General features: G+C 41.5%; 1 protein-coding gene across 5 annotated transcripts in view; it reads left to right on the top strand.

The window, feature by feature from the left end:
• The window catches only part of DOCK3 (dedicator of cytokinesis 3), a 404,205-nt gene that overhangs the window by 316,857 nt on the left and 69,902 nt on the right, over positions 1–17,446 (top strand). For all 5 annotated transcript variants that reach the window (XM_081246551.1, XM_081246550.1, XM_081246549.1 and 2 more), the window contains 9 exons: positions 1,040–1,164; positions 2,703–2,865; positions 3,385–3,491; positions 4,060–4,231; positions 4,601–4,698; positions 7,247–7,330; positions 8,350–8,450; positions 12,527–12,608; positions 16,927–17,097. In XM_081246551.1, coding sequence (XP_081102677.1) covers positions 1,040–1,164; positions 2,703–2,865; positions 3,385–3,491; positions 4,060–4,231; positions 4,601–4,698; positions 7,247–7,330; positions 8,350–8,450; positions 12,527–12,608; positions 16,927–17,097 — 1,103 coding nt within the window. The remainder of the gene's footprint in view (positions 1–1,039; positions 1,165–2,702; positions 2,866–3,384; positions 3,492–4,059; positions 4,232–4,600; positions 4,699–7,246; positions 7,331–8,349; positions 8,451–12,526; positions 12,609–16,926; positions 17,098–17,446) is intronic.

Raw genomic sequence — 17,446 nt, 5'->3', positions numbered from 1 at the left:
GCAAGTTAATTAATTGTTCCATTAATTTTTAGTTGATTTCTTCAGGCTGCTAACACGTCTTCACTTTGGCCTTACCTGGTTTCCTTTGTCATTTTCGTCGTTTGAAGATTTTTTTTTCCCACGGCCTTTACTATTTTTTTTGGAAAGTCAAAAGCCCTTCTTTAGTTTGTGTTAAGTAAAATTCGTCATTTTATGGGTTTAGAAGCTTAGAGCAGCCTAAATAAGCTCCTTTTATGCATGAACAGACAATTCCATCCCCCCTTTAAAAAGGCATTTGAGACTTAGGTCATTTCAGACTTGCAGTTTGAGCTACTGCTGCCCAGTCTCAAGCAGTAGGTATGGGCTGCATGGGCTAGAGTCAGAGCACGCAGAAGCAACAAGAGCACAACAGACTGTCGCCCCAGTCCTTTGGCACCTGTGCTTTTGGAGAGTCACCTGCTCCCAGAGCACTTGCTACAAAAAGAAGAAAAACTGACAGTCCAGTGACCTCTGACTGACACTCCAGCAGGGAATGGGATTTGGAGGTGAGCCTCCAGAAGGAAGAACTGCTTTATCCTCTAGTCAGACTCAGAAGGATTGAGGGTTGCAAAAAGAAAACCAAGAAAAAAAAAGAGAAATGATTTTTTTTGTTGGTTTTTTTTGGGGGGGAAAGGAGGAGGGATTAGTAGTTAAGACATAGACATGATTAAAATAAGTGTTATTCCTGTTGATTCTAAAATCTTTCCTCTCTGGGGGACTTAGATTACAGCTATTCTCCTGGAGGGGAGAGAGACTGAGCAGACACCTGCAATCTGCCTTTTCCCACCCTAGACAAGCTGTGGTGAACACCTTTAAGATTCAGACTTAGAGAGCACACGACTAACCAACCTGAGTACTGCTGCACTGATATTGGTAGAATGTCCATTGTTATTAACCAAGCTTGGAATGCCCTGAGCACCCACCTGAACCCTGGAGGATCCAGATGCTAGCCTTGTCCTCCATGCACATGGGGCAGAGTGGCTTCTGCAGTCATGAAGACATGACATTTCTTTCCCCACAGGTGATATCCGCAATGACCTGTACCTAACCCTGGAGAAGGGGGACTTCGAGAGAGGGGGAAAGAGTGTACAGAAGAATATTGAAGTGACCATGTATGTGCTTTACGCAGATGGAGAAATCTTGAAGGTAAAGTTTGCCAGTCAGTTTGGAATGGAGGCCAATCCTGTAATAATTTTAGTGCTTTTGTGGACTTTGTCCAGAGACCCATCCTCTTCAGGAGGAGCTGAACTCAAATCACCCCATATGCATTCTTCTCTGCCTTAGCCTTTCTTCAAGGAAATTCTACAGTATGCTCTGACAATGACTTGCAGTGTCATACAGCCTTTTTAGAAATTCTTCCTAGTGTCTGACCTGAATCCTTCCTGTTCTAATTTAGACCTATTCCCTCTAGTTCTGTCCTACATGTTACTTTTTCAGCCACCTGTCCAGCATCGAGCTGCCTAGTTTTGGTAACTGTTATTAGGTCCCACGCTTTTTGTTCCTTGAGCTAATACAGAAAGTTATATTTTCCCTTTAGTAAAAGGTGGAACTTAGGTACCCACTTGCTGTTAACCAAGTTATGTGGCAAGGAACATCAGACTCAGGCCCTAAAAGATGATTTCCAGCCAGTGCAGTACAAGGATCCTCTGTCACTCTTCATTAAAAGAGAAGACCTGGAGTGCTGTTTTTCTACTGTCATTATGTCAGTTTTTCCCTCAGTCAGTCATGGTCAAGTCCCTGGCAAATAAAAAGGCATTATTTGCATGTCACTTGGCAGAAGGCAAATCACTCTTTTACAAACCTTGCTTCTGTGTGTTGACAACAGCCTTATGAGGCAGGCAGACCAGGAGTGATTGTCCATATTTTACAGAAGGAAAAAGGTAAAGTTAGTCAAAATCATCTCCCAAACCTAGAAAGAAATGGAGGTAATGTTGAAATGGTGGTGGAAACAATGATTTGTGTGTCATTTTAAAAACCCACCTCAAGGACTAAGTAAGGCATGTTCATTGTTTGTATGAATAATGCTGAGGTCAGCAGAGCTGTCAGCTGTTCACACCACCCTGTGTGGACAAGGAGCTGCTCCTGATTGTATTGTCCACAGCTTCCTGGTGGGCCTGGGACCGGATTTTCACAGCAGTATTTTGGAACTGGGGTCAAGTTAAATCTGGTCTACCTTGTTTATATCCAAGGACAGTCAGCCATGGGCAACCTAAAATGCCAGTGCAACATTAGGCCAAAGATTAGAAAACAAGCTCCACTTTATTATTATTTAATTAATTATTTAATTTTTTAAATTTAATTTTATTATTATTATTTTTCTGATCTGGAAAGTGCCATACACGGTTGACTTCTCCTGTGAATTCGTTGTTTCCTTTCTTAATGAGGATGAAGAGCCTACCTTAGTGATTCAGATCCCATTCAGATCCCACTCAGCTTCCCTCAAGTTTATTAAGCAATGAGTGTGGTTACCTCTGCCCCAAGGAAAACAAGGAGCATTGTGACTGCTCATTTCTTATACCGTCTAGACAGTTGTTTCCAAAAGTACTGAATTTAAGTCATCTTATAGATTTGGCCTGATGGGAAAATGAGACCTGCACAAAGGAGAAAATTAAATGTCCTAGTGACATGGAAATCCAAGGGATCCCTCCAGGAAGATGGCACCTTTCTTTGCTTCTCTCTTCCAGGATTGCATCAGCTTGGGTTCAGGAGAGCCGAATAGGAGTTCCTACCACTCCTTTGTCCTCTACCACAGTAATAGTCCTCGCTGGGGAGAAATTATCAAATTGCCCATCCCCATTGACCGGTTCCGGGGCTCCCACCTGCGCTTCGAGTTCAGACACTGTTCCAGTGAGTGAGACTTCTCTCCACATTCCTTTGAGGATATGAATATAACTCTTTCCTCTCTGTAACAGAAGTAAGAGAGTTCTTACTATTGGGGGAAGAAAATTAGGAGTTGTGTACTCAGAGATGGGATATCATCAGAGGCTGTCCTTTGGACAGTGATTCAGAAACATGGGATCTGGTATTGGCCTGTTGTAGTGTCTGACCTGGATGCTGGATAATTGCCAGTGTCATTCCTCTTTGGGGGTTTCCTTTGTATGTATTAAACTCCTTCTTAAAGAGCCCCTGGTTTATCAAGACTAGCAGTTTAGTTTCTATTTGAGTCTAGGTTGCCTATGTACCTTGGAATATGAATGGAAGCTCAGTCTAGTACATTTCTCATCATTCTTGCCATCAGGTTGCTACCTAATTAATGAACAAAGTAAGGGACAAAGAAGTAAAGAACATCGGTGATAAGCCAAAAGGGACTTGCTGTTAAAAAGCAAAGTGTGTGGCAAAACAACTAATGCTTGGCTCTGATTGCAGCAAAGGACAAAGGGGAAAAGAAACTCTTTGGCTTTGCATTCTCACCCCTGATGCGGGACGACGGCACCACCCTCTCAGATGATATCCACGAGCTCTATGTGTACAAGGTACAGAGCCTGGCTGTCTCTCACCCTGCTGAGACCACTCTCACACATGGTTCTCAGTTAGGTGGTTTTCACTGAGCGGGCCAGAGGATCCAGGGTAATGCGCTGGTTGAGACAGCAGGACAGCTGTGGGCAGTCTTTTGTCTTCTAAATGAGGTGAGCTTCCTCTCATAAGTAATGCCAGCAGGGCCTTTGTTTTCCACCTCACACTCCACTAGTCATGGAAATCTATTACCAACCCCTCTGTGCTGTTACGGCCTTGGCTTGTTCATTTGGAGACCTGCTGTTTGAGATTGGGGTTCTGTCAGCTGGCACTCAAGGTTGCCTGCATACCAGGTAGAGGCCACGAGCCCCGCCATGTTCTCTTTAAAAGGCATGTGAGCCGTTCTGGGGAAAGAAATGAAAAACACTTTTAAAGTGCTTAGAAAGCACTCTTCTAAGAGGACCTGAGGTCCAAGGTCCAGCCTCAGGAAGATGAGAGTAAACATCAACTCAGAAATTCCCTGGGACCTGATTTTTTATGGGTGGCACGGTTCAAGAAACATTCTGTATTCTCTACTTTTGCCTATAGTGTGATGAGAATAGCACGTTTAACAACCATGCTCTGTACCTGGGCCTGCCCTGCTGCAAAGAGGACTATAACGGCTGCCCTAACATCCCCTCCAGCCTCATCTTCCAACGCAGCACCAAAGAGTCTTTCTTCATTTCCACACAGCTCTCCTCCACCAAACTCACCCAGAATGGTAGGTGATGGTGCCTGCAGCGTGGTGCCCTCCACTGTTCTCACTTGCTGGTCCATGTTGCTGATACATGTTAAAAGAGACAAATTATTGCTTTTTCATGCCACCGTGAGGGAATTCTTTTCATATGAAATTGAAGAACTCATTTGGCAATAGCAGCCTATGAGATTTTCCATGGTTTTAGCAGCTCCTGAGTGACATTCAGACTTTACAGATGTGTCTTTAGCCTTTATCTCAGCACTCCAGAGGCTGTTATACTGCTCGTAGCTATTTCTGTCCTTCTAGGTCTCACCTGTCCTTGGCAGGGAGAGTCTGGGCTTTGCTTGTCCGTGACGTAGCCAGGGTTCACCATCTTTTGGGCTTGCTTCCTAGTGGACCTCCTTGCTCTGCTGAAATGGAAGGCCTTTCCAGACCGGATCATGGACATCCTAGGGCGGCTGCGGCATGTCAGTGGGGAGGAAATTGTTAAGGTATGGCTTCACACAATTCACACATGCTACCTGAGCAAGAATCTGGGCAGAAGGCCTCACTTTCCCTTGATTTCTGCCAGTAAGCCTCTAAGACCATTTCTCGAGGTATATAATTAGGTGAGTAGAAATAAAGCTATTTTTCTTTCTTAACTTCTTTTTTTAATGTAGGTATCACATCAGGTTTATTACCTTTTAGAAACTACCTTTAAGTTTTAAGCCCTGTTTTCTGTCTTGTTTTTCTTCCTAGAAAGCAAACTGGTAATTAAAGGGCAGTGATAAAAACACCCTCTCAGAAACAACCCCAGTGTGTGCTGCTGCCCACATGCCTTTAGGTCTCCTCTCCCTTCCTCTCTCTTCCCTTACTTTGTAAACCTTTACCACAAATCCAGCCTGATGTCTTCTTGGCTCTACTCTCTTGATTATCTACAGGAACTCTGAATACTCTCCATTAACTGTAACTGTTGATTTTGCCCAGTCTCTCACTAGAGTGCGTAATAGGGGACCCTTCCTTACTGCCTTCCTCAATTGCTTTTTCAAGTACTTTAGTGACATTTCCTATCTAATGGCCTGAGCAGGCTGACAGCAACACTACCAGACACCAGTTGTTTTCCATAGGGCTTCTCCGCAGTGTGTAGAAGCCAGGTATTTGCCCACCTGTCTTTAGCTCAAGAAAACTCCTAGGCACTTCCTGATGGTGAAAGCCCAGTAGGTGGATTCTGCACAATGGACTGAACTCAACTGAGGAAAATGGAAGTGCTTTTGGTGATCAGCAAGGGCAATGAAGTGTAGGATAGAGATTAAATGTCAAGAAGGCAACTTGTCTATCAGTGAGCATTCTTGGCTCTATCATTGCAAGTGTCAAATCTATTAGCATTGCACTGTCTGTACTTTCATTTTACAGCTCCATTGACTCAATAATACACAACATGGTGTCTCCAAACGAGGAATAATTTTAAAGTCTGTGTATGGCTTTGTACTTTTATGAAGTCTTGTATGAATTTTGTGTTAATCAATTGATCAGAGTATCATAAATTTTTAAAAGAACTCTTTATGCAAACAAGCTAATACTAGTTTTTGAAACTTAAGGTAAATGCCCTTATACTCAGGGCATTTTTTTCCTTCTAAACATATGAAAAATTTAACCAGTAAAACAGACCAGGTATTAAGAAAAGTCTGTGATCCTTTTAAGGCTGAGTTGTTACATTCCTGACAAAAGAACATCCTACCAGGATTTCTGGTTTTAGCATCAGTATTTGTCTCAAGCCAGCCAGAGAGAATTAAAGAGATTATGCTAGCATTTTAATTAATTTTTACTTTTTTGGTAAGATTTCAAACATACCAAAAAAAGTTGACAGAATAGAATAAATAACCATACATATACCTGTCCTATCAGTTACCCCTGACTGTCATCAGCCCATGGTCAGTCCTGCCCATAAACTCCTCATCCATGCCTTCTACCTTATATTGTTTTGAAATAAGTTGTAAACATTATATCATTAAATTGCATTTTGACCAACAGAATATTAGATTTGATTTTTAAAGACTGGGAGCATCCGTGAGTGTTTATTATTCTCTCTCTTGGTTTTTGCATCTTAGAAAAAGGCACGTGCTCAAAAAAAAAATGGTGACTCCAGATATTTTACCCTCTTTGACAGCCCTCATTAGCTGCATTCTCCCTTATCCTGGGATACTAATCTCTAGACCAAAGAATAGTTTCTATAGTTAAGGCCTAGCTTGCCACAGCCTCATCCAAATGTCCTCTACAGAGTTAGGCCATAGAGGAGAACAAGGGACTATCAAATTTTGGGGGACCCAGGAAAGTAAGCCCTTTTTCTCAAAATGGATTTGGCATCAGAATCACTTAGATTGGGACTTCCCTGGTGGTGCAGTGATTAAGAATCCAACTGTCAATGCAGGGGACACAGGTTCGAGCCCTGGTCCGGGAAGATCCCACATGCCGCAGAGCAACTAAGCCTGTGAGCCACAACTACTGAGCCTGAGCCCTAGAGCCCGTGAGCCACAACTACTGAAGCCCACACGCCTAGAGCCTGTGCTCCACAACAAGAGAAGCCACTGCAATGAGAAGCCCGCGCACCGCAACAAAGAGTAGCCCCCACTCACTGCAACTAGAGAAAGCCCGCACACAGCAACGAAGACCCAATGCAGCCAATAAATAAATAAATAAATTTATTTTTTTAAAAAAAGGAATCACTTAGATTGTCTTCATTTCAAAATTACTGTTCTCCATGGATGTCCTACGTTTTTTAGGTAATTGCTCTTTCCTTATACATTTAGCACTTACCCAATAGGAAGAGCCTCTGTAGGTCTCTCTTAGGGCCCTTTGGGCTGTAAGCAAACACCCCCAAGTCCACCTAGTTATTTCTTGGCTAGGTGGAGGTGGGGTACTAGGTTATTTTTAAGTGGTGGCTTGAGATCTTAGGAGATCTTTGACTTTGTTTACTGGGAAATAAATTCACTGGTGTATGGAAGTTTGAACATGTGTCCAAGGTCCGAAGACCTGAGCCCTCTGATTTTTATGCTGTTGCAGTTTCTACAGGACATCTTAGATACGCTGTTTGTGATTTTGGATGATAATACAGAGAAATATGGCCTGTTGGTGTTTCAGTCTTTGGTAAGTCTCACCCTTCCTCATTTTTATTAATTATTCCCATCACATATTTTTTTTAAAATCTAAGGAAAGCAATTTATTAGAGTGAGTCAGTACAAGATGTAGATGTTTCCAATAGAAAAGGAACTGAGGAGTGTCACCCAAGGAAGACCAACAATCACCCTACCAGGCAGAGCCCTACAAGATCAAATCTGGACTTCAACTTCGTAGTTGCAGGGTTTCCTAGCCCCTGAAATAGTGACCTACACCAACAAAAGGCCCAGAGACTAATATAGGAAACAAGACAGCCTGTTTTTCCACTTACAAAAGTAGGATACAACCACCAGGAAAAGCAGAGACTCACTTGTGCTGGTGGAGCATCACACTCTCTCCCTCTATGCAGTTGTTTGGGAACCAGAGTCTCAGAAGGTTGCTTGGTGTGAAAGGACAGTGATTTGGATGTTCAGCGCATTTTGTTGAATATATCCAGTCCTACAGGAGGGCTGTATGTTCAAGGAGAACCAGATACTCTGAGTCTGCCTGATAGATGAGGAGCAGAGGCAAGAGTTAGAATGGTACTTGCAAAGTTTGCTTCTCTGGCTTTTCTTCTTCCTTGTTTCCCTGGCCAGCCAACCCCATTTCCAAAGGGTACAGCCTTTCATAGGCTGGTTTGGCTTAGAGGACAATATTTTTCTCTCTCTCTTTTCCAAGTTTGTTGAGACAACTTAGTGTTTATGCCACCTACACAGGTATTGTTTTGCATTCCCTAGGTCCATATTGAACCACCTAGCATTCGTGAAGAGAGAAGCTCAAAGTAACACTGGCATTGACAAATGAGTCCCAAGTTTGGAATGGGAGGCTGGGGATGTTAGGAAGAGAACAAACATGACAGAAATACAGACATAGAATGGAAATCCTACATTCACTGGGAACACTAGAGAAAACACTAGCAGTTTGCCATTCCTTGAAGAATCAAGAGTTGTTTCCTGCTGGGGATAGGTTTGAGGCCTCCAATGAATTCTGCTACCCTCCATCTCTACCAGGTATTCATCATCAACCTGCTCCGAGACATCAAATATTTCCACTTCCGACCTGTAATGGACACATACATCCAGAAGCACTTTGCTGGAGCCCTGGCATACAAGTAAGTTGCATTTGGCACCATCATTAGGACTTGTGTTTGACTAGAAAGACGGGCTTTGAACATTCATTAAAAGGGCACCAACATTCGTTCAGCAGACCTTTTTTTAAGACTTCATTTACTTATTTTTTTATTTATTTTTTTTTTGTGGTATGTGGGCCTCTCACTGTTGTGGCCTCTCCCGTTGCGGAGCACAGGCTCTGGACGCGCAGGCTCAACGGCCATGGCTCACAGGCCCAGCCGCTCCGCGGCATGTGGGATCTTCCCAGTCCGGGGCACGAACCCGCGTCCCCTGCATCAGCAGGCGGACTCTCAACCACTGCGCCACCAGGGAAGCCCCATTTACTTATTTTTTAACCCTGGTAAAATACACATAGCATAAAGCGTGTCATCTTAACCAATTTTTTTGTTTATAAGGGTAACCTCTCTCTTTTTTTTTTTAAATAATCAATTTTATTTATTTATTTTTGGTTGCATTGGGTCTTCATTGCTGCACGTGGGCTTTCTGTAGTTGTGGTGAGCGGGGGCTACTCTCCGTGGCGGTGTGCGGCTTCTCATAGCGGTGGCTTCTCTTGTTGCGAAGCACAGGCTCTAGGCACGCAGACTCAGTAGTTGTGGCACTCGGGCTTAGTTGCTCTGCGGCATGTGGGATCTTCCCAGACCAGGGATTGAACCCGTGTCCCCTGCATTGGCAGGCAGATTCTTAACCACTGGGCCACCAGGGAAGTCCCTTAACCATTTTTAAGTGTACAGCTCAGTGGCATTAAGTATATCTACGTTTTTGTACAACCATCACCACCATTCATCTCCAGAACTGTTTTCATCTTGCAAAACTGAAGCTCTGTACCCATTAACCAATAACTTCCCATTCCCACCACCACCACCCAGCCCTCGTGTAATCACTATTATACTTTCTGTCTATGGATTTGCTAATCTAGGACCTCATATAAATTGAATCATACAATATTTGTCTCCTTGTGACTGGCTTATTTCACTTACCATAATGTCCTCAGTGTTCATCCATGTCATAACATGTGTCAGAATTTCCTTCCTTTTATTCTAAATAATGTTCCACTGTATGTATATACCACATTTTGTTTATCCATTCATCTGTTGATGAATACTTGGCTATATTTATCCACCTTTCAGCTATTGTGAATAATGCTACTATGAACATGGGCATACAAATATCTCTTAGAGACCCTGCTTTCCAGTCTTTTGGGTATATACCCAGAAATGGAATGGGTAGATCATATGATAATCCTATTTTTAATTTTTTGAGGAACCACCATACTATTTTCCACAGCAGCTGTACCATTTTACATTCCCACCAGTAATGCACAAGTGTTCCAATATCTCCACATTCTCGCCAATACTTGTTACTTTCTGGTTTTTTCGTATTTTTTTTAATAGTAGCCTTTCTAATGGGTATGAGATGGTATCTTGTGGTTTTGATTTGCATTTCCCTAATGATTAGTGATGTTGAGCATCTCTTCATGTGCTTATTGACCATTTATATATCTTCTTTGGAGAAAAATCTATAAGTCCTTTGCCTATTTTTGAATCAGGTTGTTTGGTTGTTTGTTGCTAAGCTGTAATTCTGGATATTAACCCATTTCCAGGGATATAATTTGCAAATATTTTCTCCCATTGCCTTTTTAACCTGTTGATTGTGTCTTTTGATGCACAGAAGTCTTCAATTTTGATATAGTTTAATTTATCTAATTTTTCTTTCATTGCCTATGTTTTGATGTCTTATCCAAGAAATGATTGCTTAATCCAATGTCGTGAAACTTTTCTCCTATGTTTTTGTCTAAGAGTTTTATAGTTTTAGCTCTTACATTTAGGTATTTGATTAATTTTGAATTAATTTTTGTTTATTGTGCAGCATAAGAGTCCAATTTTATTCTTTTGTGTGTGGATATTTAGTTTTCCCAATACAATTTGTAGAAAAAGAATATCCTTTTCCCATTTAATGATGAGAATCATTTGACCGTATACATGAGGGTTTATTCCTGGGCTGTTTTATTCTGTTGATGTATGTATCTGTCTTTATGCCAGTACCACCCTGTTTTGACTAGTCTTTATAATCAAAGTTAAAGTTACTCTTTGTAGCTTTGTAGGACGTTTGAAATCAGGAAGTGTGCGTCCTCTAACTTTGTTCTTCTTTTTCAAGATTGTTTTGGCTATTTAGGGTCCCTAGAGATTCCATATGAACTTTAGGATGGATTTTTCTATTTCTGCAAGAAATGTCATTGGGATTTTGATAGAGATTGCATTGAATTTGTAGATCACTTTGGATAGTGTTGACATCTTAACCAAATTAAGTCTCCCAATCCATGAATGTGGATGTCTTTCCGTTTATTATTAACTTCTTTAATTTCTTTTTCTTTTTTTTTCAGCAACGTTTTGTTTTCAAAGTATAAGTCTTTCACCCCCTTGGTTAACTTTATTCCTAAGTATTTTATTCTTTTTTGATGCTACTGTAAATGGATTGTTTTCTTAATTTTCTTTTTTGATTGTTTATTGTTAGTATATAGAAAAGCAAATGATTTATATATGTTGATTTTGTTGCAGTGTTGCTGAATTCATTTATTAGTTCTAACAGGGTTTTTTGTGGATTCTTTAGATTTTTCTACATACAAGATCATGTTAGCTACAAACAAAGATAATTTTACTTCTTCCTTTCCAATTTGGATGCCTTTTATTGCTTTTTCTTGCCCAACTGCTCTTCCACTACTAATACGTTGAATAGAAGTGGCAAAAGCAGGCATCCTTGCCTTGTTTCTGATCTTAGAGGAACACATTTCAGTCTTTTACCATTGAGTATGATGTTAGATGTTAGCTTTCCGTTGATGTTTTAAACTAGAGTTTATTACATAGTTGTCATACTTTTCCTTCTAAGAAATGATGGCAGAGCTGCTAAAAATATGTCTTGCTTTTTCAGTGAGAAACATGTGAATAGCTAAATATAGTACTGACAAATAAATATCAAAGAAAAGAAAAAGATAGTCAGTAAAAGAGATAATGTGAATAATAAACATGGGAAACACTCACAGCTTATCTAAAACCATTAAAGCAATTTTTAAAGTCACCATATTATTCTATGGAATGAGCACAAGTTTTTAAAAAAAATATTTATTTATTTATTTGGTTGCACCAGGTCTTAGTTGCAGCTGGCGGGCTCCTTAGTTGCGGCATGTAGACTCCTTAGTTGTGGCATGCACGTGGGATCTAGTTCCCTGACCAGGGATCGAACCCAGACTCTGCATTGGGAGCGTGGAGTCTTATCCACTGCGCCACCAGGGTAGTCCCAGCACAAGTTTAGAAAACAAAACCGAAGGGTTCTGAGGCTGTGGAATCACTGGAACTCTGACACTTTGATGTCACTTTGGAGAGCAGGCACTGTGCTATATATTTTACATGTGTCATCTCATTAGAATTCACAGTTTGAGATGTACTGTTGTTTCCTCTATATTTTAAATGAAAAGAATGAGGACAGAGGACCCAAATAACTTGCCCAAGGATGCAAAGCTAGAAACTGATAGGCCTAAAATGCGAACTGTTATCTGATGAGGGCCTGCACTCTTGCCCTGTGTACTCTTTTGCCCTGTAAACGTGAAGGCCTTCTGACCTTGTAATCCCATTCCACTCAGATGACTTGGTCCTAAGGAAATAAGATCATTGGGATGGCAAGGAGGGGCACACCGGACTATACACCTTTATTCAGAGTCTGTTTTATATTCTGGAGACTTAGCAGTTTTAAACAAAACAAAACAAAACACACATCCAGTCCCAGACTTTGGGAAAACTTTCTTGTAATCAGAAAAAATGTGTGTCAGGGAAAGTGGGAAAGAATGATTATAATTGCTGATTGAAATGTGGCAACTCTTTTTGGACAGGGAGTGTTGTCTGGTCTTGGATGATCTAAAGATTCCACAGCCGTATTGGATCCATCACTCCATTCTAGATCATTAGCAGTATATTATTTCCTATATGGCTAATTCAGGACTGCAGATATTTTAGGCTGCATTGCTTTTGGATTAAAGTGGGGTTTCTTAAACTGTTCTTTTTCCTAGGGAGCTAATCCGCTGTTTGAAGTGGTACATGGACTGCTCAGCAGAACTGATTCGGCAGGACCACATTCAGGAAGCCATGAGGGTAATGTACTGAGCTTGCTGTACAAAAAGGGCCCACCCCTGCAGACTTTGCAAGTAGCCTCAATGGAGTAGTGTGCAGGACAAGTGTAGACAGCCAGTACACTGCTCTGCTTTCAGGAATGACTGCCTTGATCCACATAACTGCCCTTTCCTCACTTTGATTTTGCCCTAAAAGGTCTTTATTCCTCATAATTTTATCTTAAAGCAGGAGGGAGGGATGATATGCATGTGGCTCTGAGCCATCCTTCCTGCCTGGTTTTTACCAACAATGTCAGTCTTTGCTTCCACTGGCTAAAATATCATATCTCCTTCTAAGCCAGTGTTGGTGGCAACATTGATTAGAAATAAGATCTTCCAATACTTTTCCCTTCTTCAGTAGTTACTAAACATTGTTTTTTATAACTGTTTTAAGTAAAAAGAGCTGAGTGAATGCACTGTATGCAGATATGTTGAGAAGAAGATAATCTAAAAACCATGACCAGGCAGCCCTTTGCATTGCTGGACAGCTCCACTTTACAGGGGACTGTCCTCATTGTTAGTTAACTATACTTTCTGGTAACTTCTTTTCACGGCTACTGCTTCTACTGTAGAGAACAGCCTATGAGAATGTTGATCCCTCTTATGCTCAACAGTTCTCTGTATAACTATTTGAAGAAAACTGTCGTATCCTCTGAGAACTCATTTAAAGCAAGTTGATGCTTGCTTGCTTGCTTGCTTTTTTGTCCCTGTCTTTTCTTGTTCTTGAGTTACTCTCTATTTTTAGTTGCTTTTTAACCATGTCTTTCCCATCCTTTCTAGTTAGTAATAAAAGAAGAATGGCAGCAAAGTAGTTCTGCTTTCTCTCTGTCCTCTTTTAATATCCCATCATCTGCTCTAAGTACTTCTGGGCCTGTGATTTTGTTATTCTTGTCCACGTGGTAACAGGTAAAACAGATGTTCCCCCAAGCATCATCAGATTAAAGAGGCAAAATCAAATCATAAATCCATATTTTCCCTGCCTCTTCTCTGCACATTCTTTAAAAATCTAAGGCCACAAGTCTCACTTCTGTCTTTCTTCATGCAGTACATGTCAGCTGAGCAATCAGCATGTCATGGGTGCTAAGATGCAAAGAGTAAGACTGACCTCTCCCCTTGAAGAACACATCCCCTGTGTCCTAAGGGGAATCAGGCTCAAACACAAGTGTAGAGCAGGGTTCTGAGTGTAATGTAAGGGCAAGCACCAGGTTCTGTTCTTCTCTGAACTCCAGCGCCTGTGAAGTGCCCTGCATAGTATTTGAGGGGATACAAGTTGAGTTAAATGCAAAAGATTCTATGTGAGTTCATAAATTAATTGCTTAAGGTTACTGGAGGTGCTATCTCAGAAGTTTTCCCCTAAGAGTCATTCATTCAACCATTCATTCAGTCAGTATTGCTTGATACCTGCCATATGTCAGACACTGTGATAACCACTGGGGATTCAGCAGGAGCCCAAGTAGAAAGGCTAGGCCTTCACAGCACTTCCATTCAAGTGGGGAAAAGGCAGATAATAAACATGTCAAACAGATAAATACACAAAGTAAGAAAAGAAAATTGATGATGCTATGAGGGAAATAAACAGGATCTTGGGATGGAATGGCTGGAGAGGAGGGTTTACTTCAGATCAAGAGTTTAGGGAAGGCTTCTCTGACGAGGTGACCTGAGCTGAAATCAGTGTTAAGAACTGGGGGACACACATTTCAGACTGAGGAAACAGCATATTTAAAAGCCTGGATGGGGGCCTCCCTGGTGGCGCAGTGGTTGAGAGTCCGCCTGCCGATGCAGGGGATACGGGTTCGTGCCCCGGTCCGGGAGGATCCCATATGCTGCGGAGCGGCTGGGCCCGTGAGCCATGGCTGCTGAGCCTGCGCATCCGGAGCCTGTGCTCCGCAACGGGAGAGGCCACAACAGTGAGAGGCCCGCATACCGCAAAAAAAAAAAAAAAAAAAAAGCCTGGATGGGAAAGAGCTAGAGTTTTCAAGCAACCATAAAGTGGCTGATGTGACCAAAGCAGAAGCTTTCAAATGTTAGGTTGGATGTGAGAGGTGGCAGAAAGGAAGACCTGAGGCTGGTTCCAGGGGTCTGGCTAGATGAGCTGGGTTGATGGCAGGGTCACCTATGGAGGTACAAAATTCCTGGAGAATATCAGGTTTGGGTGGGAAAAAGGAAGAGTTCCATTGTGCGGGAGCACTTTTCTGGGGGTACTTTCATACTTGTTCTTACCATTTCAAATGTATTTGAGTGGCATCTGTTACTAATGCATCTAGCCCAATGGTTTTATCAGGCCATTTCCACTTCATCAAATTTCAGTTTATAAGTCCTCTTGACCAAATGTGTAAGTCTCTTATCTGATCCTAATTTCATCCTTATTCATAGAATGCATGTGCTTCTGACCTGGCATTTCTTATTCTGGTATCATAATCTGTGGACCAGGAAACCTCCTCTTCTTTATTGCTCTTGATTCAATACATCTTGCTACTTATACATCATCTCTTCCTTTCCCTTTCAGAGTCATGACCTTCCAAAGTTATGCCACTAAAGAAGATGAAAATAAAGAGTCTTTTATTTTCTTACTTGGTTACATTATTCCTGTGTGAATGACTTACGAGGGGGTATCCTTGGTGGGTCTGAGGATGGCTTTTGGCAGGGCGTTCCAAAAAGGCAGCATACTTTTCACTGCTGAGCTGCATCAGGTTCTTACCAGGGAGCCAGGAAAGAGAAACACAATGATCTCCTTAGTGACAGAAAGGTGGTAATAACTTTTAGGATCTCTTTTCCTTTCAGGTTTATTAACTTAAGTAGAAAAAGACAGAGAAGCTGCTTCAGCCGTAGTTAAGTGTTCCATTGTCTCCACACAGGGTTGGGAACACCTGTAAACTTCAAACAACTTCCATAGGATCCACCCTCACCTTTTATCCCACTCTTCTGCTCTCCTCTCTTTACCCAGTTGCATCTGTCACAGGTGGCCAACTTCACCTGGTCCTGGCCATGAGCTGGTGCTGATGATAAAAATCAACAGGAGTAGGGAAAGGGGAAGTCAGGTAATGAGGCCAAGCACTATAACTTATTGTACAGAATCCTCTGGTGCAGGCCTTGGAACACACATTTTTCTGAACTAGCTATTTTCCAGTGCCAACTGAGTTCAGTGTGGGACACATAAACACACACACACACACACACACACACACACACACACACACACAAAAGTTTTGCTTTGCTAAACCTGACAGATGAATAGATCATGAAAGTATAGCTTGGGAATTGTTTCCTGTTATATAGTTCAAGTAACTGAGTTCCATATTTCATCCTAGGATAAGTTTCTCCTCAGTTTTCAATGTCTCTGCCTTTCCAGTGTCTGGGAAATCGTTAGCCTTTCTTTGATTAGAAAGTATAGTCTTGGATCTTGAATTCTCTTAAAAGAGAATTATTCAGCTCATAAGCATGGGCCAAGCTGCAGGGACTCCTCAGAATCAGATTCTGCTCCCAAAACATGTTATGGGAGCTTTGTCTTCTGTATTGTTCATGAACTATTGATGGCAGGTGTCCTGGTCTGGAAGAGGATGGAAAATGGGTGGATTAGGTCCACCAGCTCCTGTGCAACTAGGGGCAAGTTCTTCAGGCTTGACCCCTGGTGAGAAGGCTGGCACCATGTCAGGGGCCAGCTGTTTCTTGAAGATGCAGAAGACTCTTTAAATGACTCTTCCTTCTTGGAATAAATTTAAGAGAGGTTCTTATATCATTGCCTTTGTAGCCTTTTATTTCCAGACCTGAGAAAAATGAGAGAAATTTAATTTTCTTTTGGTCCTATATGGTCTTGAATTCAACTGCTTCCATAACAGTCTGTGGTTATACACTTCCATAACCGCATGAAATAATTTGATGATTCTCTCAGTACATAGACAGTTGCTGCTCAGTGAACATTGGAGTTTTGAGAAAAGGTTTAAAAAATTAAAGTGCTTCACTACTAAATATAAAGTAGATTAATAATAACCTGCTATATAGCACAGGGAATTCTACTGAATACTCTGTAATGACCTATACAGGAAAAGAATCTAAAACAGAGTGGATATATGTATATGTATAACTGATTCACTTTGCTGTACAGCAGAAACTAACACAACATTGTAAATAACTCTACTCCAATAAAAATTTTTTAAAAATTAAACTGCTTGTCTCCATAGCTGGAATTGTCCACCTCCCAATTTTGGTGTATAATTTTCTGGTACTCCACCATTCATTCCCTCATGTGTTAGTTTCTGGACATCTTTAACACCTCTCTATCCCTTTTTCTCCTACACCTCCAGGCCTTGGAGTACCTTTTCAAGTTTATCGTGCAGTCAAGGATCCTCTACTCACGTGCCACCTGTGGGATGGAAGAGGAGCAATTCCGGTCCAGCATCCAAGAACTTTTCCAGTCCATCCGGTTTGTGCTCAGTTTGGACAGCAGAAACTCAGAAACACTCCTTTTCACTCAGGTCTGTGAGCTACAGGAAAGCTTTGCTGCTGGATTCTTGTCTGTCTTAGCAGGTGGTTTCTTTGTCCTCTGGCTTCCAGAGTTAAAGAAGCCCTGCCAAGCTCCTATGTTTTGGGTAAGGGATGAGTTATAAGGAAATACCTAGTAGAATAAAATGCTGCTTTTACTTCAAAGCCAGCTATGTCCCAGCTTCCAAATATAAGACAGCCCAGTGGCTTTATGGTGGAGAAGAAGCACAACTTTGCCCTCTTTAGACCAAATTTATTTAGTTACCATGCTATTAGTTGTTCATGAACATCTTATTTATAGAGGATATTCAGAATGTATAGAGAATTTTATTTCCTAGCCAC

The sequence above is a fragment of the Mesoplodon bidens genome (genome assembly GCF_964165515.1).
Source record: "Mesoplodon bidens genome assembly, chromosome: 10".
NCBI lineage: Eukaryota > Metazoa > Chordata > Mammalia > Artiodactyla > Ziphiidae > Mesoplodon > Mesoplodon bidens.
Note: the sequence above shows the minus strand (reverse complement) of the source record. Positions and strands in the feature narration are given on the sequence as shown.